This window comes from Berghia stephanieae, chromosome 12, assembly GCF_034508935.2.
Source record: "Berghia stephanieae isolate SIO BIC M18660-M18661 chromosome 12, UCSD_Bste_1.3, whole genome shotgun sequence".
NCBI classification, from domain to species: Eukaryota; Metazoa; Mollusca; class Gastropoda; order Nudibranchia; family Aeolidiidae; genus Berghia; species Berghia stephanieae.
This window is the reverse complement of record NC_088371.1, coordinates 13791741-13819697: the sequence shown is the minus strand read 5'-3', so window position 1 is coordinate 13819697 and position 27957 is coordinate 13791741. Positions and strand designations below refer to the sequence as shown.

Here is a 27957-nt window from a genome sequence, read left to right as displayed (position 1 = left end):
ATTGGAAATGTATAAAGCAAGGGGTCGATTGTGGTCTAGGTAAATACGCGTTTGTGAAGGGAAAGTGTGAATGTGTTTGTCCCGATGGGTTCGACTCTGCACATAACTGTAAACAACTCGATAATGAAAGTAAGTACATATTTAATGTTATCATCATCATCATGATCATCATGATCATCATGATCGTCATCATCATCATCATTTTAGTCATCGCCCGCACCATCACCACATTATTTTCATTAAAAATTTAGAAAAATTTACAGGACATCTACATATCAACGTTTTTTACTGCCTTTTTTTTTGCATCTCACCCACATCCTTGTTTTCTTTCATTTTAATCACACAACAAAATTGACATAAAAGTGATTATTTGGGCAATAGTAGCCCAATAACTTTTAACAGAAATTATTCTTGATATTTGGACAATGTAAAATTAAAACCAATAGGAAAGCGGCTTTGATAATTTTTCAATCCGTCTAACACCTAAACCCACAAAAAGGTAAATACCACTGAACATCACATTTCTGATTGTCTTGATAAAAATACAAAAATGAATTATTTCTGACCAAAATGCAAGGCAGTGTCCTCAATGGTGTGTTCTCTCCTCGCCTCTTTACGGTTTACACAAATGACTGTATAAGTGACTTGGTCTCAATTTTAAAATTTGCTGATGACACTGCCCCTCAAGGGTTAATATTTAAAGATGATGAAACGGCATACAGATCTGAGATCGACAGATTTGTTGGTTGGTGTGAAGATATCTCCCTGAAATTAAATGTAGGAAAAACCAAAGAAATGATTTTTGATTTTAGAAAGAACACAAATTCCATCAGTCCGCTCAAAATTAACAATCAAGCTGTTGAGCAAGTTTCGATTTACAAATATTTGGGTATTTTAATTGACAATAAATTGCAGTGGCATTTACAAACCGATGCTGTTATCTCTAAATTGAACAAAAGAATGTATTTTATTCGGAAACTTTCAGAATTTGACATAGACAAAACGTTATGCACCCTTTTTTATAGATCCGTTTTAGAGACCGTTATTACTTTTTGTATTACAGCATGGTGTGGAAATGCCGGTGTTTGCCACATTAAGAAAATTAATCGGATAATTGATAAAGCCAGGAGTTATACTCACCCAATTTCCGATGTGGAAGAACTGTTCAATAGATTTTGTCTAAGTAAAATGAAGAAAGTTATGAAGGATGGCGACCACCCCCTTCACAAATATATTAAGTTCTCCACGAGGAGCCGTCGCCTTATATCTATAAAAACAAAGACAACACGTCACGGGGGGGGGGATGAATAAAGTATATATTATTATTATTATTATTATATTATTATTATTATTATTATTATTATTATTATTATTATTATTATTATTATTATTATTATTATTATTATTATTATTATTATTATTTATTATTATTATTATTATTATATTATTATTATTATTATTATTATTATTATTATTATTATCATCATCATCATTATTATTATTATTATTATTATTATTATTATTATTATTATTATTATTATTATTATTATTATTATTATTATTATTATTATTATTATTATTATTATTATTATTATGCCATCCGTTACGTTGTTCTTTTTTCCTATTTTCCTAAGTCAAATATTGTCCAATTTATATTGTGTTTTTATACTATATCGACATTGGCTAAATAATCCTGGGTTATTCACCACATTGCCCAAATAACCATAGGTTTATCTAGCCACGTTGCCCAAATAATCATAGGTTTATCTAGCCACATTGCCCAAATGTTCATAGGTTTATCTAGCCATATTGCCCAAATAATCATGGGTTTATCTAGCCACATTGCCTAAATAATCATGGGGTTATCTAGCAACAATGTAGCAATGACTATCCTGCACAAATCTTTGGGCCTCTTTTTCGCTCCCGAAGTGCCCGAATTCGCGTCAAAATATGGGACGAAGCCGTTTCCTATATGCTATTTTTTAAAAAAATAATTACGAAGCTGTTTATCGATGAATATGACTGAAAGTTGGCACACAGTTAGAAAAAAGGTCATTTTAGATTATGTCAAGCGACAAAACTCGTACGATCACCAGAAGACCGTTAAAAATAGATTTTTACTCTTTGGAGTATAATATTTCTAAAACTACCGGGCGTGGAGGTTTTGTCGCTGACAAGGTAATACATGAACATTTCTTCTTTTTGGTTGTAAAATTTCCCGTATTTTACAAAACACCATCCTAATTTGCTCTTCAAGTTTCAATCTTTTAATCCACTTATTACGCAAGATACAACCAAAGGTCGAAAAAAAATGCCGAAAAAGCGTCCCATATTTTCGCGTTTTTTTTCTCTTTGCGGGTCATCCAAATAAATGACACCTTTGAAACTACATAACTTGTTTATTTATGAATGGATTTTCAGAATTTAAAAACATTTTTACTCAGTGGAGACAGGGCTTTAGTTTTAGACAAACATTTTCCTCAAAAAGAGAAAAAAACATTTTTAATAGTCATTGCTAAACAATGCCCAAATATTCATGGTTTCATCTGGTCACATTTCTAAAATAGTAATGGGTTTATGTAGCAAATTATCCATGGGCTTATCTAATAACATTTCTAAAACATTCCTGATAGTAATATTGCCAAAATATTTATAGGTTTATCTAGCCACATTGCCCAAATATTCATGGGTTTATATATATCGACATTGCCCAAATATACATGGATTATCTAGCCACATATCGCAAATATTTTTAGTTTTGTCTATCAACATTGCTCAAATATTCATGGGTTTATCTAGTCAAATTGCCCAAATATTCATGGGTTTAGCTAGCTACATTACACAAAGATTTATAGGTTTATGTAGCAACATTGCCCAAATATAGCTGGGTTTATCTAGCCGCATTGCCCAAATATTCATAGCTTTATTTAAAACATTGCCCAAATATTCATGGGCTTATCTAGCCACATTGCCCAAATATTCATGGGCTTATCTAGAAAATTGTCCAAATATTCAGGCCTTTTTCTAGCCACATTACCAAATATTCATGGATTTATTTAGCTACATTGTCTAAATAATCCTGGGCCTATTTAGCCACACTTTCCACATAATCAATTCCGATTACTTTAACTTATTGACTCATTTAATAGGTCAGAGAAGTAACGTTAAACTTGCAATTTTCCGTTGCAAACTCATTGAAACTGTGTATGTAACCCCGTCCATCTGAGGCTGATAATGACTACGTTTCATATTGAATCATGAGGTGGCATAACTGGTTATTGAGCAACATGATGCATAGGCAGATGTTTTAAAGATGACAGAACGTAAAGGAGTGAGGATGGATAATTTTTATTAATGACCAACATTTGTTTAGAGTAAAATTTAAGATGCCATCACTCTGAAACCAGAAGATCAATTACACAAGGTATGTATCCTTTCCGGAAGAGTGGTTTTACATTTCCAATGAGATTGAAACTAGTTTTGTGATATCACACTTTTGTTCTCTATTCTTTCCTTCACAGACAGCGGACCAACCAAATGGCCAAATGTGGGTTTCTCGATATACGCTAATCATAAAAACGACTGCCCTGCCGGATTTACACATGGCGAATTCAAAATCACGGGTACCAAGGACGCCACGGCCCCGAAGTCTGGACGAATCACCAATGTTTACGTGTGTAGTCGAATCAGTTCCGGGACAGACATGGACCAGATGCCCCGATCACAGTACTGCGTTATCAAACCTGTCGGGAAAAACTGTAACGGAAGTAAATTATGAGTTAAAAATGTAACTAGTCGTCTCAAAGCTGTATAATATAAGTGACAAGTTAGGGAGCAAGCACTTACTTTACCTTAATTCTCTCATGGCCAGGAGGCGCATAAGGCCTGAACAGTTTCTCTCCATTTTCTCCGGTCCCTTGCCTTAGTTTTTGCTCACGTCCAGGACCATAGATAGAATAGAAATGACGTTATTCACCTCTTTGTTATTGTTTTAGCCATTCCTTATTATGAATAGTTCTCATTTTATCAATCAGACTATAAACGTGTAGGATTACACTTTGTTTTGTGTGTTGGTGAGATATCCTGCTGGCCGATGTTTTATGAGTTTTTTGGGTAAACGCATTTTTGGATCATCTGTTTGCCTACATCATTTCTTTCTCTTTCCACCAGTCTGCGCCATGTTGTTTTTGGCGGTCCCTTTCTTCATATTATGTCCATCCAATCGTTATAGCATAATTAAACTAATTTTCCTTTCTCAATACATGGACCATCTAGTTCCATCTATTTCTCTATAACATTACACCATTGACTGAGGTAGAATGCACTGGTGTATGATAAAGGATATGACACTCCATCATGGGATGGTACTTTTTTTGTTTTGTATTCTTCTTTCACGCTTTGTCTGGCATTGTTTCATAAACACTTTTTGAGATATTTACATCGTGATATATGCTGAGGTTATCTTAAATATGCGTTTTTTAAATTTTGGCTAGAAAACTCTTCCTTCAAATTATATAGATCAATTAAAATGACCATCGTTTTGCCAAAGAAAAGCCTCTCAAACATTGCACTTTCGCGCACGGGAAATAGTTTTGTTTTTTCAACTTTAAAAACCTTAAATTCCGTCAAGTGAGGTGATCTTCCTTCAAGGGTAATTTTGCTTCTATTGATATGGGCACATTAGATAATATCTAGTTTTATCACAATTATTTCTTTTGATGAAAATCTAAAACAATCTTTAAAAAGGTTAATAACTGCAACAATCCTGAGAATACTCAAATTGTTTCAAATCGGTTGAAGCAAATAAGTCGTCCCGAGAGGAAAAGTCACTTCGAGAAGCAAAGTCACCTCGAGAAGCAAAGTCACCTCGAGAAGCAAAGTCACCTCAAGAAGCAAAGCCACCCCGAGAAGCAAAGTCACCTCAGTTGACGGTTTGCCGAATTCTTTTTATTCTGCCTTATCTAATAGTAATAGTAATATACTTTATTAATTCAAGAAGGAAATATTTGTACAGACGTATAAAATGCCGACAATGATACATACATAAACATAATATACGCAAATAAATGTCGTAAAGTAAAACTTTGTAATAGGTATAGTGTAATAATATTGGAAGCTAAAAGAATAATTACATAGTATAAATTTCAAGCGACGTACAGATTACATACTTTTAAAGATATTGATATCTAGTAAAGTGTATATTGATGTCAACATATAAGAGAAAAATAGTAAAACGCATAAAATTAAATACAGTATAAGAATATTGTAAATTGGCTGAGAAAAATTACATAGTATAAATTACATGGCACATATAGATTAAATAGGTAAGTTGTAAAGTTGTAGTAAGCGATTTTATAAATTTCTGTTTAAAAATTGTGGGTATGGAGTAATTTTAAAGAAAAGGATTCAAATTTTTTAAAAACAACATATTTTTTTCACCTTGATCATTCCAATTCACTACCAGATTGAAAAGTCGTCACAAATCAAAAACTAAATGTTCGCATATGACTTGAGTTTGAGCTTCAAGCTTTTATATAGAGCAATATCGGAATGTTCTTTGTTCGAGCCTCGCTCTGTGCCTTGTTAAGTCTTTAGAAAAAGACTCTTTACTCACACTCTGCCACCTTTATCAGCTGTAAAATGGCTACCTGGCTGTTAACAACTTTGTCTCTTTAGAAATTTTTTTAGTAATATCGCCTAACACTCGTCGTTTCTCATTCCAAATGTTACGTGTTGTCGTTGGTCAGGGACCCTTTGTAAAGGGCGTTGAGCACGTTTAGCGGATATTGCACTGTATAAAAGCGGAAAAGTGAGTGGAGCAGGCACTTATGTTGGTAACAACAAGAGATGAAGTGAGTAGAAAAGTGCCAGAAGACAATAGAGAATAATTTTTTTTTGCGGCGGTGATGGGGTTTGAGCCTGCGACCTTTATGTACCATATTGTTCCACCGCCGCAAAAATTTTTTATTCTTTATTGTCTTCTGTCACTTTTCTACTCACTTTTGTTACTGTATAAAAAGCACACGTTTCAAAAATATCATTTTTAAATTTGTACTCCGAAGGACAGATTCCATACACGCTCCCAAGAATTTCAAAACTCACAGAGTAGAGGTTGTGACGTTATGACTTTTCTTCCCTATTTTCTTCTTCCAGTTTCATTCCTTTATAATACCGTTTAAAATTAATTTTTTTTTAAATTGAGCTTTTATACAGAGCAATATCTACTGAACGTGCTCAAAGCGCTTTACAAGGGGTCCCTGGCCAACAGCAACACATAACATGTAGGACGAGACATGACGCCTGTCAGGCGATATTACAAATTTTTGGGACAGAGACAACACTGTTAACGGCCAGGTACTCATTTTACACCTGACTCCGGTGAGAGAATGTGAGTAAAGAGCCTTCTCCAAGGACTCAACTATGCGCCGAGCGAGGCTCGAACCCAGGACCTTTCGATCCGAAAGCGAGTGTCATACCACAAGACCACATAGCCACACAGGAGAGAGGAGGTTTAGAGGAGGTAAGTCATATATCAATGTTTTCTTGTTCCCAGGCTTTTCCAGGTCAGATTGCTTGCTTCAAAAGAATGCCAAAATTACGACCGCCGGTGGTATTGGAGACTGGGAGATCCAAAGTAAAGACCCCAAGAAGGTGAACTTGAAATATTGTTGCATAAATGATTATAATGGACCATTCACCATCGAGCTGCCAAGGAAAAAGGGGTTTATGCTCATGGTGGACTGGAGATGGCGGTGTCCTTTTGTAAAAGGTGAGAAATAGAGTAACGTGAGTGATAGAAGTTTGAATTAAAATTTGTTGGCGGCAGTGGTGGTTGTGTTGATGATGATGATGATGATGATGATGATGAGGAGGAGGAGGAGGAGGAGGAGGAAGAGGAGGAGGAGGAGGCAAGGATGATGATGATGATGATGATGATGATGATGATGATGATGATGATGATGATGATGATGATGATGATGATGATGGCCAATTTTACGACGCCGGTGATTATAGAGACTGGGAGATCCAAGTGCCGACCCGATGATGGTGAACATGAAATTCTGTTGTAGAAGGGATAAAGAAACACATTATTCCATTGCGCTACCCTGGAAAAAAAGCTTTATTTTCAGTGCGGAGATTGAGCACTGTCCGACATTGTCCGACAGTAAAATGGGAGGAGATGGTAGGATGTGTCAGCTCTTAGAAATGTATGGTATAGGTACGTACGTATAACTCAGTATTGTTGATGGTGGTTAAATGTGAGGGTTGTTGTTGATTTTGATGTTGTTGAGGTGATGGTGGTGGTGATGAGGATGTCTCTAATAATCACGATAATATTATGTTTGTGGTAATTGTAATCATAAAGAAAAACTTTTAAGAGCAAAAAAAAAAAACAAGCAATGATTGTGTGACACCAATCACGGAGGTCTGTGAGGAGAAGAGAAAAAAGGACACTCTGAGTGGACGTGTAAAAAGGAAAGGAATGCTGCTGTATAGTTGACATGGAGTTAATAACAAGACCAGGGCGTATCCATTTCGTGTATACAGCCCTATAAGCAGTCTCTAGTCATCCCTGTTTACGACTGCATTTCTTCCCCGACAGACTCCATATCAACTATCCAACACTATTCATTCCTCTTCCTTCCCATCTAATGGACTTCATGTAGTTTTAGCATGTCCTTTTCCTTCTTCCCTCGATGACGAATGTCAATGTTAACGCACAATTATTGTTTTTGTTTTTTTTCTCATGACGTGAGCTGTACACTTCCATCTGTTTTCATAACTCTTTGGTTATTGGAGATGGTTTCGAATCCTCACCGCCGCAAAGTTTTTATCCTCTGTTGTCTTCTCGCTATTTTTCTACTCACTTCATTTCTTGTTACTCATTGGACGCGCATCATTTTTTTTCTATAACATTTTCATTGCTGATGCGTTCTTGCTATCTTATCTGTCACGTGACTGTGGATTCTCAATGGGAAACTAGCTTAAGAAGATCATGACTTGAGGAATCAAAAAGAACAGATTGTGAAATGGTAGTGCAATGTCTTGTGCATAAAATACGTTTGAGAATCATGGTGTTTTCAATATTTGCTGGGCCGTGTTCGGTCAAGAGTGAAGAAGTATCCCCACTACACATCTTCTTCACGAGAAATCAGATCAACGCCGCTAGAAGAAAATAAAAGAGCAATCACGAGACAACAATAAGACAAGATTTGTTCGTGTGTATTGTATTGTCTTTAAGTGTTAATAAATAGGTACAATTTACTGTCAAAACCTTTTCATGTTATTTTGACATTTTAAAAAATTAAAGTAAAGTTTTAATTTAATTAAATCAGCAGATTTGTTTAATAATTTAAAGCTATCCTTTTGTGGGGACCTTTTGTAATATTGATAGTCCGATTGTGGTCAGAAGTATCTTTATATCTTAATGTCACAAAAATATGATATTCTCTTCAATATGCTGAATTGGAATACAATGATTTTATTGTCACCTTATATAATTTTACAGTTTTTATCTATACACCAATACAAATGTGTCCAAAATAACTTCGATTTAATGCTTAAATGGAATGAATTTGTGTGTATGTATGATGTCCCTGGCATCAAATACATCATTATGTTGGCTGAATGATGCCATTGCGTTTTTATCCAGTTTAGAGGATTCATATTTCGATATCGCTTATCTCTTTCTAAGACATGCGGCTCCGTCAGGGTGACCTCCAGATGTGCGTCAACAAGATAGGGAAAAGGAACTTTGTCACTCATGACTTCTGTAAATACAGGCCTGGAGTTTACGGTAAGGGAGACAACAGGTTTTTCCGAAACACACCGTTCTTGTTTTTCTCTCCCTCCTCCTATCACTCTTTCTCCTCCTCGTTCCCTTCCTTTTCCTTTTTCGTCTATTGTTCTCTCTGGGTTGTCTGGCACTGTTCCATAAACATTTCATATAACAGCGCCTGCTCTCTCACTTTTGTATGTTCAGTAATTAGTGAAACATTATGAATTGCAGTAATCCTGTTAAACCTGTGGAAATGCGCTATATAGATATTTATATCTGATTTTACACTTTATGTAACAGGTTGTAACCAACAGGTTTCATTGAACAGCGCCCACCGTTCTCAGACGTTCAAAACTCCCGGGTTTGATTCTGGACAGAGGAAACAGGACAAGAGGTGCCTGTACCATTTTACTGTAAGTATTGTATTAATAATTATTCTAACAAGAAATGAATTGAATTGAAGAGTGTCAGAAAATGAAAACTTTCGAGGCGCTGGAAATAGCTCAGTTATTAGAGCATTCATTCACACATCGCAAAGTGATTCGGTTCGATCCTGGATGAAGTCAATTATTTTGTCCATCAACAGTGATCGGGTACTAGGTCTGTTTGACCTTACGGAAAGACTAGCGTCCAATCAAAAGGATAGTAAGCAATTGCTATTTTTCTGTGTAACGCTATGAAAACTGGGGTAATCTTTGAAATCAAAATAAACTCCGGCTCAATGGGCTTTGCGACTCTAAAGGAATTATACATCTTCTTTTCGAATACAAAGCAATACATAATAATAACTAAACTAGACCAATAATGCGGCCTTTTGTTCCCTGTCACAGGGATAAATAATAAATATCAAATTGAGAAATTAGGGAACAGTTACGCGTGTAAAATAAAATATTTGAAAAAGTGTGAATAAAACGGTGCCAGATAAAGCAATAAAATACATACAAGAAAAAAATCATCCCAAAAATCAATCTTCCTCAACTTCAAAGTCAAGGAAGACTTATCTTTTGGAATTATCATTATCTTGTATTTTTCTTTCTTGCATTGTTTGGCTCTGTATCATGCACATCTTACACATCTTCAGATCTTTATGCTAAAAAATTGATATGCATTTGTTTGGGATAAAGAACATGAAATGAGTTTTAAAATAAACATACCTATACATCACTGAAGGTGATCTAATTCCTTTTTCTCCAGGTCCCAAAAAGAGCACGGATTAAAGTGACCATGGATGTGTTTGACGTAAAAAAGGACGATTGGTTCAAGATCAGACGATTCGACAAGTGGGACAAGCCACAATTGTAAGTACCTTTGGATCACACTATCGTAACATTTGACCAATCAAACTTTTGGATCACACTATCGTAAAATTTGACCAATCAAACTTTTGGATCACACTATCGTAACATTTGACCAATCACACCTTTGGATCACACTATCGTAACATTTGACCAATCAAACTTTTGGATCACACTATCGTAACATTTGACCAATCAAACCTTTGGATCACACTATCGTAACATTTGACCAATCAAACTTTTGGATCACACAATCTTAACATTTGACCAATCAAACCTGTGGATCACACTATCGTAACATTTGACCAATCCCACCTTTGGATCACACTATCGTAACATTTGACCAATCAAACCTGTGGATCAAACTATCGTAACATTTGACCAATCACACCTTTGGATCACACTATCGTAACATTTGACAAATCAAACCTGTGGATCACACTATCGTAACATTTGACCAATCCCACCTTTGGATCGCACTATCGTAACATTTGACCAATCAAACTTTTGGATCACACTATCGTAACATTTGACCAATCAAACCTGTGGATCACACTATCGTAACATTTGACCAGTGAAACCTATGGATCACACTATCGTAACACTTGACCAATCCCACATTTGGATCACACTATCGTAACATTGGACCAATCAAACCTTTGGATCACACTATCGTAACATTTGACCAATCGAACCTTTGGATCACACTATCGTAACATTTGACCAGTGAAACCTATGGATCACACTATCGTAACATTGGACCAATCAAACATTTGGATCACACTATCGTAACATTTGACCAATCAAACCTTTAGATCACACTATCGTAACATTTGACCAATCGAACCTTTGGATCACACAATCGCATCATTTGACCAATCGTCTCTCAACACTATTATATCAGGATTGAATTTAAAGCCATAATCAGTATAATTATAAAATTTTAGCCCTTTCCATTTCATGAAATGAAAACTCATTCTACTAAATAAATATTATTTAGCCTCAATTAAGATCATTTTGGAAACATGGGTAATTCCTGTCTACATCAGACGTTTGTTTAATGGATTATTTATTCTTTATGAATTACCAAGGCGACAGCATCGTTATGTTGCGAGGAGGAATGGCATACATTTTTTAATCCATGAACACAGCGATAAACGCTAATGTTCTCTCCTTTTGTATATTTTCCAGAGATTTTCACAACCGCTTCAAGAAACAATTTATCTCTGACAAAGATTTCCTATTCCTTGAATGGTGGGCTGGTGAAAATGCCCATTCTGGAAAGAAAGGCATCCAATTTACAGCAAAAGTTTTACTGGGTAAGTAATTTAATGATGTAAAATAGAAATTCTTTGTTTGTCCCCAAGATATCATTTGTCTTTATAGTATTAGATAAATGCCATTATCAGATTCCGTTCCTTTGTTGTGTCCAACACTATGAACACTATTAAACCTTTCCTTACCAGCCAGGGGGGGGGGGGTGGGGGGGGGGGGTTGACAGAGTGACATAGAAATACAGGGTTTCCATATTTAATATATTAACATATACACACGGACTCTGGTATTATGGCCGACTAAACCTCTTGGAGAAAAATTAATACAAATTTAAAATATCAGAAATTACAAAATCTTAGTTTTTAACACTGTGGTAACATAGTCCTTAAGAGCCATAAGGCCAGTGGAGCCGGTGTTCAACCCGGTTTCTATAGCGTAAAACGGACAATGACAATTGCTTGCTAACTTTTAGATTGGACGCTAGTCTATCGCAAATTACTTTCCGCCAGATGTACCAGGCCCAGCTACCTAATTACTACTGGGTGGACAGAATTAGTTTTGTTCTGACCCCTGTCTACCTAGCAGTGATTGATTCCTGGATCTGTTAGATCTGGCGGAATGTACTTTGCGATAAACTAGCGTCCTATACAAAGATTAGCAAGGGATTGCTATTGTCAGTTTAACGCTCCATGGGCCTTACAGCTCTGAAGGACTACTCGTTTCATGCGATTGGTTCCGATAGCTCAGTTGGTAGAGCACACTCTTTACACGCAAAAGGACCGTGATTGATCCCTGATGCAGTCGAGTATTTTCTCCTCCTCCCCCGCTTTCCCCTCTGTCCATCCTGCAGAGATTCTGTTAGTCTGTCGGAAAGTACTGTATTATAGATAGCGTTCTATCTAAGAGATAGCAAGCAATTGCTATTGTCAGTTTCATGCCATAGAAATGGGGATACACTCCGGCTCCATCAGCCTAATGGCTCAGAAGGACGAGCTAAATTACGACATTGAAGTTTTATTATAACGCTTATGGCGAGCTGAAATATATTTTTGACCCGCCTTCATTATGCTCCATTACAAAGAGTGAATGCAGTTTCTTTAAAAAATAATTATGTCTCATATATTGTACTCGAGGCTTTTAAACATTTTCACTCTACTCCGATCACTTACTGTGTCTCCTATCCAAGGCCACGCTCCTATTCTCTGTATCTGCTCTTCAATATGTTCTCTGTCTTTGTCTAGGAATGAGATTACCTAGAAGGGAAACTTTAAAATGTATAGTTAGAATTTTGGACGGTAATGTTTGTCTTGTAAATCATATTGAGATCAGTACACTGATTTAGCAAATGAGGAAAGGAAAAGCCATTGGTGTGGACAACATCTCAACAGAAGCCCTACAAGCACTGGGAAACTTTGGTGAAGAACAACTCACAGACCTGTGCAATGATATGTAAAGCTCAGCGTACATCCCAGAAGACTTGAAAACATCTGTCTTTATGGTACTACCGAAGAAATCAAAAGCCACTGAGTGTTCAGATCACCGACCCATTAGTATTATGTGCCATACCCTAAAGCTCCTTCTAATCATTATTCTCAGAAGAATATCTGACAAGATCAACAGAAATGTCGGCCCAGAACAGGCAGGATTTAGGAAAAACAGTGGTACTCGAGAGGGCATTTTCAATCTTCGAATGCTCATAGAAAAGTATATAGATACTCAAAAAGATATATATGCCTGCTTCATTGATTATTCAAGAGCCTTTGACATCGTTAAACACAAGGAGTTGATAGAAAGTCTCAGAACCACCGACAATGATGATAACGACATTGCTGTAATATCAAACCTGTACTGTTACTGGCAACAGGTAACAAAAATCAGAATCAACAACGATATTTCTGAGCCTCTAACCATTCAAAGAGGAGTACGTCAAGGATGTGTATTATCCCCAGCATTATTCAACCCATACACAGACATAATATTCAGGAACGTGGAACACCTGCCTGGTTTAATGTCGGGGGAGTGAATATTAATAATCTTCGCTATGCTGATGATACAGTGCTTATAGCAGAAACTGAACAAGATCTACAAGCCATTGTAGATAGTCAAAACTGAAAGTGAAAAGTTTGGCCTGCTCATGAATGTGAAAAAAAAGACAATGCTATTTAGCAAGAGAAAAAAACAATGGGAAAATATCAATTGAAATAGATGGAAAGATCATAGAGCAAGTAAAGTCATTCCAATATCTAGGAGCATTATTGACAGAAGATGGAAAATGCGATGCAGAAATCATCAGACGAATTGCATTGGCCAAGAGTAAATTTTCAAAAATGCATTCCCTAATCACATCCCACGACCTATCACTTACCACAAAAACACGTCTGGCAAAATGCTACATTTGGTCAACACTACTTTATGGATGTGAAACATGGTCTCTGACAAAGACACTAGAAAAGAAACTCAGAGCATTTGAGATGTGGACCTATAGAAGAATTGCAAGGGTATCTTGGAAGGAAAAGAAAACAAATCATCAAGTACTCCAAACTTTAGGAATGACATCAACAACGATCATTTCATTAGAAAGAGGATAATCCGATATTTCGGCCACATCAGAAGGCATGACTCACTACAGAAGACCATTGCAGAGGGAAAGATAGAAGGCAAGCGTGGTCGAGGACGAAGAAGGACAAGCTGGCTTGGAAATGTCGCAGCGTACGTAGGAAGCCCCATAAATCAATGTGCGAAACTCGCAGATGAGAGAGAGAGAGAGAGAGAGAGAGAGAGAGAGAGAGAGAGAGAGCTGGCGAACCATGATCTCCAACGTCGTGTCCGACATGGAACATCGGTAAAGGTAAACACTGATTGAATCTACACTTATTCTCTATTTTAACCAGTTGTTACCCGTTACCCCTTTTTCTTACTTTTTGTGGGATATTTAATTGCAATTCTATAACTTTTTTACTATCCCATTATTTTCCTTTTTACACATTTTTCAAAGATTACTGAAGCTGACTTACGTGATTGCATTATGTCGTCTCCAACTAAAAGTTGTGATTTAGACCCCTTAAATACTGCCATTTTAAAAAAATGCATTGATGTAATTTTAACACCATTTACATGTATTGTTAATAATTCGTTGCAGTCAGGTGCTGTACCAGACATTTACAAAGTTGCTCATGTCAAACCCCTTTTGAAAAAACCTGATCTCGATAAAGAGAACTTAAAAAACTATCGCCCTGTCTCTAATCTTCCTTTTCTCTCTAAGATCTTAGAAAAGCTTGTTTTGAAACAATTACTGTCTCATCTTAAAAATAATAGTCTTGAAGAAAAATTTCAGTCTGCTTATAGGCAACATCATTCGACGGAAACCGCACTTGTTAGGGTTGTTAATGATCTCCTCTCTGTTATAGACAATGGTTCATGTTCTTTGCTGAATTTGCTTGACCTATCGTCTGCTTTTGATACTATTGATCACAATCTTCTTCTCAAACGTCTTGAAATTACTTATGGCGTGTCTGGTGCAGCGCTTGATTGGTTTAGGTCATATTTGTTTAATCGTAAACAGATTATTACGGTGGATGAATATAGATCGGAGGAAATCTTTCTTGATTGTGGGGTTCCCCAGGGTTCAGTACTTGGACCCGTTCTTTTTGTTTTGTACGTTGGCCCTCTGTCTAAAATCATCAGAAGTTTTGGTCTGTCTTACCATCAATACGCTGATGATACGCAATTGTACTGCGTTTCCAATATGAGAAATTTACAAGAAGTATCAGCCAATAGTAAAAATTGTATCCAAAGTGTTAAGAAATGGATGAATGAGAACAGACTGAAACTGAATGATGATAAGACGGAGGTGCTGTATGTGGGGAACAGGAAGTGGAAAAGTGAAACAGATTTGAAGTTGGGGGATGCCTCTATTCAAATTGTTGACAAAGTGAAAAACCTTGGCACATTCTTAGACTCTGGACTGTCGATGGAGCACCAGGTTAATAATTTGGTTAGATCTCTCTTTTTCCAACTAAAAAAGATTGCTTCCATTAGACGGTTCATATCTGAGGATGTGACCAAGCACCTGGTTGTGTCCCTCGTACTATCGAAATTGGATTATTGTAATGCTCTGTTGTTTGGCGTTTCGCAATACAATCTGAAACGTCTTCAGATTGTCCAAAACAGCGCTGCCAGACTAGTATTTATGAAGCGTAGGTGCGACTCTGCCGGACCTCTACTTCATGACCTGCATTGGCTGCCTGTTGAGAAAAGAATTAAATTCAAAGCTTGTGTTTTAGTGTATCGTTGTCTTGAAGGTACTGCCCCTTCCTACCTTTCAGAACTAATTGAAAGATATTCAAAACCCCGCCCCTTACGTTCGGCCAGTGATTCCACAAAACTAGTTGTCCCTCGAATTCGGAAAAATGCTGGAATGAGATCCTTTTCTCATTTCGGACCCTCTATTTGGAACGCCTTACCGCAGAGCATTCGTGAAAAAGAATCTTTGTCTATTTTTAAACGTTCGCTTAAAACATATTTGTTTCGATTTTAGTAGATGGTATGAGAAGCAAGATAGGTTTGGTTTGTGTTGTGTGTTGTATTGTGTGTGTGTGTATGTGTGTGTGTGTGTGTGCGCTTGTGTGTGTGAATGAGTATGTTTCAGCCAAAGTAATTTGTAATTTAAGCGCTTAGAGTCTGGTGTCTCGGAGTTATAGCGCTATATAAGTTTTCAGCATTATTATTATTATTATTATTATTTACTGGCGCTGATATGACCTAAATGTGTTGTTAGCGCCGTAAAACCAAAAAAAGAAATAATAATAACAAACCAAACAAAACAAAACAAAACAACAAAAAAAAACCAAACAAATAATACAAATCACTTTTCACTCTAAATCTATTTCTTAGAATGTAGTTCCAACCGATAATTGTACCGAATTGAGTTGATGGGTTACATTTATTCTTTCTAACAATTTGTTTGGTTCCAGATGAGGAAATCTGTAAAGCTGAAGCAGAACTTCGAGGAAAAAACTACATCGGTACTAAGAAGGTCACTGAGGATTTTGAAGAGTGTCTGCCATGGAAGGATGCTGTTGCCTGCAAAGAGTTTCCCTTTTCTAGGTAAGTTGTCCCTAGGAAAATATTTAGTTCTAATGTAAAAAAATAAATCATAATATGTGCCTGCTCCACTCACTTTCATGAATTAGTAGTAGTAGCGTATGGCTACACCTCCAAATTTATTTCGTCAACCCAGCTTCTAAAGTCTTCCTCCGCCCTAAGGACGGTTTCGTAGCCACCTTCAAGTTTAGTGACTGGGCAGTGGAGGACGATGTGATCGCTGGTCTCTGGGTCTGCCTTACATTTCTGGCAGGTATCACTGTTTTGAAGTTTCCATCTGCACATATTTGATTAATGTTCTCCCAATACATCAGAGCTAACTCAATGTGTCACTCTTCTCTGCGTTATCTGTTTGTGTTGAGAATAGAGTTCAGAGCTTAACTGCTAAACTGTAAATAAAACGTTCGTCGTGGTGTTTGTGTGTAGACCTGATGACTTTTTGGAGTGGTGGATGGCGTCAATACGCTTCAACAGTCATGTCGTCACTTCCCTCGTAATGAAATGACGCATGGTAACTTAGTTACTGGCTCTAAACTATCGGAACAATGGCGGACGCCCTTATGAAATATTTCTCCGACGAGCATAAAAGTGTATCCAGAGGAGAAAAACATTATAAATATGATACATTTTTTACTTTTATACATTCTGATCACAAGACATATGAAAAGTTCCAGCCAGCATGAAGAATACAAATTACCGATTTTCTTTCTTTAGAACCACGATGGCCGCCGTTGCTGGGCGACGTGACATCAGACTATTGAATCCAGTTGTAGAGCGTACCTCTCGTGGCTACGCGAGGTGCTGTAACAGTGCGGTCGTGGATTCAACTCCACATCACCACTAAACTTTTCATTCTCTATTGTCTCCCAGCTTTTCACTACTCGCTTTGCTTTTTGTGAAAATCTTGTTTGTAATTCAGGTGAGGTTCGAACCTCCGTTTACTCATTTGCACGTTTGGTAATTGAACTTGTAATGAGCTCCTTATTGTGATGGAAATCCCTTGCACGATTGCTATCTGAACTTGTTATGAGCTCCTAGTTGTGATGAAAATAAGTTCAAACCAATGCTGAATATTATCTATTGCAACGATGTTAAGCATATAAGAGCGTTCGGTTATCAGACCTGCACATATGTGCACTTCGGTTTTAACCCTTTAACAGTAAAAAAGATCTAGTCCTTCAAAGCAATAGTCCATGAAGCCGGAGTTTATCTCTGTGACTATACCTTTAAAAAGGGTAATAGCAATTGCTTGCTAAACCCTTAGATAGGAAGTTAACTCATTATGGAAAAGTTGTTTCCCACCAGCAGACTTAACTTAACAGACCTTTTGTATTGCCTTTTTGACATTCTTTAATATCTTATTTATTAATTGTCATCTAAGGCTCCGAGTGCTTGAGATGTTATCTCATAACTACTGTCGCAACCCTGGCGGATCCAAGAAAAGACCCTGGTGTTATGTGTCAGTCGACGGAATGAAGTGTCGGTGGGCGTACTGTGACGTGTGTAATAAACGTAAGATTTCCATCTATTGATTTATTATTTCATCTATTATTATAATATGTGGCCCACAGCCTTAAAACGGTTCCATGTCCAAATTAGAAATAAAAGACCTCAAAATACTAAAGTGTACCAAGTCACATTTTCATGATTTTTAGCGAAGCAGCGATAAACCTAAAACATAATCACCAATTTTGTTCATGACAAACACAATCTAATTCCCCTCTCTCAATATCACAAATTTATTTTTGCTTACTCTATATAATAGCCTGATCCTAGTTTTAACCTCCATTTTCTCCAAACGATTTTCCTGTGACTTAAGTACTTTTTGAGCTAGGCTCCTCAAGTAGAATCCGAAATTTGAATATATGAATATCGAAATAGGGAACTTAGGGTATGTTTATAGTTTTTATTGGAGAGAATTAATTATAGATTCCTGAACTCTTGACTTTCAATAAATTCCAAATTAGTTCCCAATTGCAGCACATGCTTGCGAGAACTCTGTGGGAAAAAGTTAGAATTCCAAAACGCCTCTAAATATAAAACATTTTCAAAATTATTTAGACGATATTTTTAAAAAATCTAATTCTAGTGAAATATAAAGATTGATAATCTCTTTCGTCACAAATTATTGTTACCTGATTATTGGGGAGGGGTAGGATAAAATTGAAACTTAAACTAAAAAAAGAACCCTGAAAAATCATTTTCTTGTCGTTCTGAGACCAAACTTACTATGATGTGGATGATTCTCTCAGACGAAATGCCAGTCTGAAGCGATGGGTCACACGTATTGCTCCCTTTTGTTCTATTGTATAGTCTATGGTTAGCGGCACAATGTCTTGTGTAATATCAACATTCAAGCGACGTAGAGCGTGGTTAGTGACCGAATTGTTGTAAATGATAGGAAAATTCTGGCCTCTGGCATTTCACACATTATATTAATAACAACTTTATTATTGGAGAATTAATATATTGGAGGAGTGGTTGTATCAAAAGCATTAACAAGAGGCGATTTCGTTTTAAGGAGGAGAAGTTTGGTTCTGTAGAAAAAAACGAACAGTTGCCGAAGCTTATTGTGCACGGTAAACACGTGTAAATGTGCTCTGTTAATTTTTATATCCATTCAATTATTCATGAATTTATTCAGTCAATCATATTATATTGTTATTATTATTATTATTATTATTATTATTATTATTATTATTATTATTATTATTATTATTATTATTATTATTATTATTATTATTATTATTTAGCAATGACGATGTTTCGCAAATCCTTGAGCCTCGATTTCGCTCGCGAAGAGCCCAAATTCGTGACAAAATATGGGACGCCGCCATTTGGTATATGCTATTTTAAAGAATTCATTACGACGCTTTTTATAAATAAATATGTCTGAAATTTTCCAAACAATTGGTAAAGAGGCCATTTTAGATTATGTCAAGCGGCAAAACTCGTGCAATTACTAAAAAAAAACCCGTTAAAAACAGATGTTTGCCCTTTTGAGTGAAATATTTCTAAAACTATCAAGAGCAGAGATTTTGCCGTAAATAAGGTTATATATGCACATTTCATCTATTTATATTTCAAATTTTATCGGAATATGATAAGCACTTTTCACGTATCATCACAAAACATCGACCCAATTTGCGATTCAATGAGTGAGAAGAGGAGACTGCCATTCGCCATTCACCCTTCCCCCCAATCGCTTGACACGCAATGTGACATCAGCTGCGAGGCAAGGCTGCCAAATGGCCAGACTTCCACCTGCCCAAGTTGGATTTAAAATGTGGCTAAAGAGAAACTCGCATGGTTTTCACAACTAAGACTGGCCTCCTTGAAAAAACTAATTGAACTTCACATACAAAAAATTGAATAGACTATGATAAATGTCATTGAGACAAAGATAGATAAATAATATTTAATAAAAGAAATAAAATTCTATATTTGGCCAATTATGGCCACACGCGTGGCCATCTGGCACCCCTGTCACGAAAGTCTGAGGACCTACATCTCCTGGGATCTGATTCATGGAGCGGGACTACGACGATAGTCCTTGACTAAATCCGTTGTCTCAGACTAAAAGGCGTTGTAAGATATTCATGAAGCCGGACTACGCGAAGTCTTAGACTAAACGTGGGACTAAACGGGTGAAATTTACACCCGCGATTTAGCAGGCGTAAATATCGTAGTCTGGGACTAAATTTCAAGATCATAATATATCCTCTACGCTGGGGGAAGTAATTGTACAGCGATTAGAACAAGAATACCCGACAGTTTTTGATTTTATATTTATTTATTTATTTATTTATTTATTTATTTATTTATTTATTATTTATTTATTTATTTATTTATTTATTTATTTATTTTTTGGTTTTGTTTATTTTCTTTTCTATACTTTTCTCGAAGATTCGACAATCGCACATACACTCCTCATCTTGCCCATTCAAAACACTCTGCAGGGACCCCTCCTCCCCCCCCCCCCCCACCCCCCAACACACAGTTTCATAGTAACTTCCTCCTCCTCCTCCTCCTCCTCCTCCTCCTCCTACTACTACTACTACTACTACTACTACTACTACTACTACTACTACTACTGTTGCTGCTGCTACTTTCACTATTATCATTACTCCTACTACTACTACAACTACTACTACCACTACTACTACTTCTTCTACTACTACTACTGCTGCTACTACTACTACAACTTCTACAACAACAACAACAACAAAAACTACTACTACTACTACTACTACTACTACTACTACTACTACTACTACTACTACTACTACTACTACTACTACCATTACTACTACTACTACTACTACTACTACTACTACTACTACTATTACATTTCTTTTATGTCTTTTATCGTCCATTATTTTCTAGAAATTTCACGTCTCTCACTGGCCTTATCATTTCTATCACACCGCGCTAACGATTCGTTCACTACTACTACTACTACTACTACTACTACTACTACTACTACTACTACTACTACTACTACTACCATTACTACTACTACTACTACTACTACTACTATACTACTACTACTACTACTACTACTACTACTATTACATTTCTTTTATGTCTTTTATCGTCCATTATTTTCTAGAAATTTCACGTCTCTCACTGGCCTTATCATTTCTATCACACCGCGCTAACGATTCGTTCACACTCCAACCATCGTTGAGTACAGACGATGCAATTTATACTGCATTTCATCTTATTTGTTTTCAACGTTTATTTGTTTATTGTTGTGCCGACGAAGGGTTTGTACCCGAAACGCCCATTGTCTGTATTGTTTCCACCGATTCCTCTCCATCATCACTCTTTCGTTAGTATTTTCGGGACCCCATGCTTCAGGCAGCGCCCACCGCTCTCTACTTAGAACAATGCTACACCGTGGATAAGAATCATTTAAGTGCCATCGTTATTTATATTTACTAAAAACATTACACACACACACACATTCTCAAACAATGTTTACACCCTTAAACTTGTCTCACACTATTTTTATTTGTAGGGGAAAAAACAACAACAAAACAAAACAAAAAAAAAAAAAGATCAAAACAAACACGAAGAAGAAATAGATATGATTTCTGTGCCACTTCGTATGACGCATGCGCAGCTGGAAAAGTAACACATTTCTATGACGTGTTGTGGTACGTTTCCGAGGAATCCCCAGTTAAAAATAGATTGACCTCTGTAGTCTGAGACTTCCCAAGCGTAGTCAGAGACTTGATAGTCAGGGACGAAGTCTGACTCCATGAATAGCTTACTTTCCGTAGTCTCTGACTTCCCAAAGTCTTAGACTACAAAGTCTCAGACTTTGCTATAATCTGAGACTACCATAGTCCCGCTCCATGAATCAGACCCCTGGGATCTGATTCATGGAGCGGGACGACGACGATAGTCCTAGACTAAATTCGTTGTCTCAGACTAAAAGGCGTTGTAAGATATTCATGAAGCCGGACTACGCGAAGTCTTAGACTAAACGAGGGACTAAACGGGTGAAATTTACACCCGCGATTTAGCAGGCGTAAATATCGTAGTCTGGGACTACATTTCAAAATCATAAAATGTCCTCTACGCTGGGGGAAATAATTGTACAGCGATTAGAACAAGAGTACCCGACAGTTTTTGATTTTATATTTATTTTTATTTATTTATTTATTTATTTATTTATTTATTTGTTATTTATTTATTTATTTATTTTTTTTTTGGTTTTGTTTATTTTATTTTCTTTACTTTTCTCGAAGATTCGACAATCGCACATACACTCCTCATCTTGCCCATTCAAAACACTCTGCAGGGACTCCTCCCCCCCCCCCCCCCCCCGCCCCCCAACACACAGTTTCATAGTAACTTCCTCCTCCTCCTCTCTCCTCCTCCTCCTCCTCCTCCTCCTCCTCCTCACTACTACTACTACTACTACTACTACTACTAACTACTACTACTACTACTACTACTACTTCTGCTGCTACTTTCACTATTATCATTACTCCTCTACTACTACAACTACTACTACCTACTACTACTCTACTACTACTACTACACTACTACTACTACACTACTACTACTACTACTACTACTACTACTACTACTACTATACTACTACTACTACTACTACTACTACTACTTACTACTACTACTACTACTACTACTTCTATACTAACTACTACTATCTACTATACTACTACTACTACTATTACTACTATACTTACTACTATACTACATACTACTACTATATTACATATCTTTATGTCTTTATCGTCCATTATTTTCTAGAAATTTCACGTCTCTCACTGGCCTTATCATTTCTATCACACCGCGCTAACGATTCGTTCACACTCCAACCAACGTTGAGTACAGACGATGCAATTTATACTGCATTTCATCTTATTTGTTTTCAACGTTTATTTGTTGGGCCGACGAAGGATTTGTACCCGAAACGCCCATTGTCTGTATTGTTTCCACCGAAACCTCTCCATCATCACTCTTTCGTTAGTATTTTCGGGACCCCATGCTTCAGGCAGCGCCCACCGCTCTCTACTTAGAACAATGCTACACCGTGGATAAGAATCATTTAAGTGCCATCGTTATTTATATTTACTAAAAACATTACACACACACACATTCTCAAACAATTTTTACACCCCTAAACTTGTCTCACACTATTTTTATTTGTGGGGAAAAAAACAACAACAAAACAAAACAAAAACAAAAAAAAACGATCAAAACAAACACGAAGAAGAAATAGATATGATTTCTGTGCCACTTCGTATGACGCATGCGCAGCTGGAAAAGTAACACATTTCTATGACGTGTTGTGGTACGTTTCCGAGGAATCCCCAGTTAAAAATAGATTGACCTCTGTAGTCTGAGACTTCGCAAGCGTTGTCAGAGACTTGATAGTCAGGGACGAAGTCTGACTCCATGAATAGCTTACTTTCCGTAGCCTCTGACTTCCCAAAGTCTTAGACTACAAAGTCTCAGACTTTGCTATAGTCTGAGACTACCATAGTCCCGCTCCATGTATCAGACCCCAGAGGTCCCGAAAATACTAACGAAAGAGTGATGATGGAGAGGTTTTGGTGGAAACAATACAGACAATGGGCGTTTCGGGTACAAACCCTTCGTCGGCCCAACAAATAAACGTTGAAAACAAATAAGATGAAATGCAGTATAAATTGCATCATCTGTACTCAACGATGGTTGGAGTGTGAACGAATCGTTAGCGTGGTGTGATAGAAATGATGAGGCCAGTGAGAGACGTGAAATTTCTAGATAATAATGGACGATAAAAGACATAATAGAAATGTGATAGTAGAAGTAGTAGTAGTAGTAGTAGTAGTAGTAGTAGTAGTAGTAGTAGTAGTAGTAGTAGTAGTAGTAGTAGTAGTAGTAGTAGTAGTAGTAGTAGTAGTAGTAGTAGTAGTGGTGGTATTAGTGGTAGTGGTAGTAGGAGTAGTAGTAGTAGTAGTAGTAGTAGTAGTAGTAGTAGTAGTAGTAGTAGTAGTAGTAGTAGTAGTAGTAGTACTTTGATATTTCAGTGTTCTGTATTGGTTCTGTCAAACACTTGCTCAAGAAATTTCCTAAGTCTCACAAATGATGGAAAAATATATATTCATATCTTTATTCATTTGTATATTTATGTATCTATTAATTAAATATCTTTAGTAGATTTATCACCCCTTTTTGCATTTATTTATCTATCTATACATACTGATTTGATTGGATCGATTCCAGTGGAAAGGTTAGACCAATTGCTCAACTGTCCGGCCTTGTTGACCCGTGATCCTTCTTCTTCTTCTTCTAGGTTCCATGCCTGGTCCAGGCTTCGGATACTGCATGAATTATCTCTCTCCATTCCTCCCTGTCTCTTGCTTTTTCAAACAGCTCTTGGATTGTTAGGTTGGTGAAGCCCTTCAGTTGGTCTATGAGTGTTTTTCTTTGTCTCCCCCGGGCGCGTTTACCAGGTATTTTTCCACAACTTGCCAGGTATTCATTCTTATCTTTCCTTACTATGTGTCCGAAAAAGGATAGTTGTCGATCCACTATTAAGGGCATTAGTTTCCTTTGTTGGTATGTTTGTTTTAGCACTTCTTCGTTCGTTTTGTGTGCAGTATACGATATTCTCTGCATCCTTCTCAAGCACCACATTTCAAAAGCTTCAATGTTCTTTTGTGTTTCTGCATTTGTAGACCAGCTTTCGCATCCGTATAACAAGATTGGCCACACGTAGCACTTCAAGACTCGGAATCTAATCCCGAACGACATCTGTTTGTTTTTCAAAATGTTTCCCAGGTCCATGAAGGCCTGTTTGGCTTGAGTTATTCTTGCTCGTATGTCTCGGTTACATCTTCCATCTGTTGTCACTATTGAACCTAGGTATTTAAAACTTTCTACGTTGGTAAGTTGCTCGCCGTGAATCGTTATATTGCAGGTGTTGTTGTTTTCGGGGTTTTTCTGTATTACCATGCATTCCGTTTTGGTGATATTCACTTCCATTCCCTTGGCTTCACTATCTACTACCACTTTGTCAACAATCTTTTGAAGTTGGATTTCTGATGTTGCAATGAGTACCGTATCGTCTGCGTATCTTATATTATTTATGTTGTGACCTCCTACTTTTATTCCCTCCATATTATTTATGCCCCTCATGATTGTTTCTTGGTATAGATTAAACAGATCAGGTGAGGCAACACACCCTTGACGGACTCCTTTCTTAATAGGAATGGAATTTCCTGTAGAGTTTCCGATTTTGATAGATGCCTGCTGGGTGTAGTATAATGTTTGCATGAGTCTGAGGTCTTTCTCATCAGCGCCAATGGAGTGCAGTTGTGATCCTAACCTATGTAAAAACACTCTCCAGAGAATGAAATGTGCCAAAACCTGTAATTTTGACACCAACTTTCCCCCTACTAGTGGTAAGGGCTAGAAATCTAGTTGTCATCATCATCATCATCATCATCATCATCATCATCATCATCATCATCATCATCATCATCATTAAATTAATTGTCGTCGTCATCATCATCATCATCATCGTCATAATCGTCATCACGAATCATCCTCGACATCACCACCAACACCAACACCAAAACAAGAACCACAGCCAACACCAAAACCTAGTCCATCACCATCGCCACCAACAGAAAGACCATTACAACAAACACCAAGACCATCACCATCACCACCAACACCAAGATCATCACCACCAACACCAACACCGTGATCAGCAACACCAGGACCATCACCATCAAAACCAAGACCATCACCATTACCATCAACACCAGCATCATCACCACCAACACCAACACCAAGACTATCATCACCAACACCAACACCATCACCACCAACACCAACACCAAGTCCAACGCCATCAACACCAACACCAATATCAAGACCATTACCATCAACAAAAACACCAAGTGCATCACCATTAACACCAACACAAAGATCATCAACAACAACACCAACACAAAGACTATCACCACAAACACTAACACCATGACTATCACCACCAACACCAACACAAAGACCATCACCACCAACACCAACAGAAAGACCATCATCGCAAACACCAACACCAAGACAATCACCACCAACACGAACACCAACACCAAAACCATCCCCATCAACATCAAGACCAACACCGACACCAAGACAATCACGACCACCAACAACAACACCAAGACCATCACCACCAACACCAACACCAAGACCATCAACTCCAATACCAACACAAAGACCATCACCACCAACACCAACATCAAGACCAAAACGACTAACACCAAGAGCAACATCAAGACCATCACCAATATCACCAACACAAAAACTATCACCAATAACACCAACACTAAGACCATCACCACCAAAACCAGCACCAAGGCCATCAACACCAACACCAAGACCATCACCAAGACCATCACCAGCGCAACACCAATGCCAACACCATCACCACCTATATCAACACCAACACCAAGACCATCACCAAGACCATCACCAGCGCAACACCAATACCAACACCATCACCACCTATATCAACACCATCACCAAGACCATCACCAGCGCAACACCAATACCAAATCCATCACCACCAACACCAACAGCAAGTCCATCAACACCAACATCAACACCAAGACAATCACCAACAACATAAACACCAACAACAAGACTATCACCATGACCATCAACACCAACACCAAGTTCATCAGCATCAACACCAACACCAACGCCAACAACAACACCAAGACTATCACCCCCAACACCAACACCAACACCAACACCTAGACCATCAACACCAACACCAACACCTAGACCATCAACACCAACACCAACACCTAGACCATCAACACCAACACCGACACCTTGACCATCACCCCCAACACCAAGAACAATACCAACACCAATACTACGACCATTACCACCAACACCAACAGCAAGACCATAACCACCAACGCCAACATCAAGACCATCATCACTAACACCAACACCAACATCAAGACTATCTCCACCAACACCAGCACCAAGACAATCACCACCAAAACCAGCACCAAAACCATCAACACCAACAGCAGCAGCAACACCATCACCACCTATACCAACACCAACACCAAGACCATCAGCATCAACACCAACACCAAGACCATCACCATCGCAAACACCAATACCAACACCTTCACCACCTATACCAAAACCAACACCAAGACCATCACCACCGCAACACCAACACCAAGTCCACCACCATCACCACCAACACTAACACCAACACCAAGACCACAAACACCAACATCAACACCAACATCAACACCAAGACCATCACCACCAACACCAACACCAAGACCACAAACACCAACATCAACACCAACATCAACACCAAGACTATCACCGCCAACACCAACAACAAAACCATCACGAGCAAACCAACACCATCACCTGCACCACAACCTCTCATCTCGGCATGTCTATCTAATCTTCTTTCTCTTACCACACCCCACCCTACTCCACCTCTCCAAACCTTCATCAAAACAAGCAATAGTAAAAGCATGGGGAGCCCCATCGGTGCCCGTTGACGGTTACCCAACCTTTAAACTCAAGAATTGGTACAGTGTTGGAGAAGTCGTCGTCTTTACTTGCAACACTGGAAAAGTGAGTGTATCCATTAAATGCACCTCTGCCGGGTGGACTAATCTCAAGTCAGCTTGCCCTTGTGAGTACTTTTCTGTTCTGCCCTAGAAATAATACACTTATCGTATTTAACTGTTGGCCATTAAACTCATAATTTAAATATGATCCATTAAAATGACCATCATCCTGCCAAAATAAACAACTCTCAAAATAAGTACTTTCGTGAAGTCATTGTGTTGAGTGTTTTACAAGATGAGGGTCTTTTTAGTTGATCGGATTTCAAAGGATGACTTGCTCAATGTCACAGGCGCGGCGGGGAGTAGAACTCAAGAAATGAAGTGACTTGGAAAGTTCCAGAAGACAACAGAGAAT

At 37.6% G+C, this 27957-nt stretch overlaps 2 protein-coding genes across 2 annotated transcripts in view; both read left to right on the top strand.

Moving 5' to 3' along the window:
* LOC144957752 (uncharacterized) lies at nt 1-25382 on the top strand. The gene is made up of 10 exons (XM_078889148.1): nt 1-129; nt 3522-3787; nt 6554-6769; nt 8696-8797; nt 9080-9192; nt 9974-10077; nt 11266-11393; nt 16323-16455; nt 17834-17964; nt 25135-25382. The coding sequence occupies exons 3-10, from the start codon at nt 6727-6729 to the stop codon at nt 25137-25139; spliced, it is 759 nt and encodes a 252-aa protein (XP_078745274.1). The 5' UTR covers nt 1-129; nt 3522-3787; nt 6554-6726; the 3' UTR covers nt 25140-25382.
* Nucleotides 25383-27496: 2114 nt separating this feature from the next.
* The window catches only part of LOC144957751 (uncharacterized), a 26737-nt gene continuing 26276 nt past the window's right edge, over nt 27497-27957 (top strand). Inside the window, exon 1 of the mRNA XM_078889147.1 lies at nt 27497-27667. The gene's annotated coding sequence lies outside the window, so the exon portion shown is untranslated. The remainder of the gene's footprint in view (nt 27668-27957) is intronic.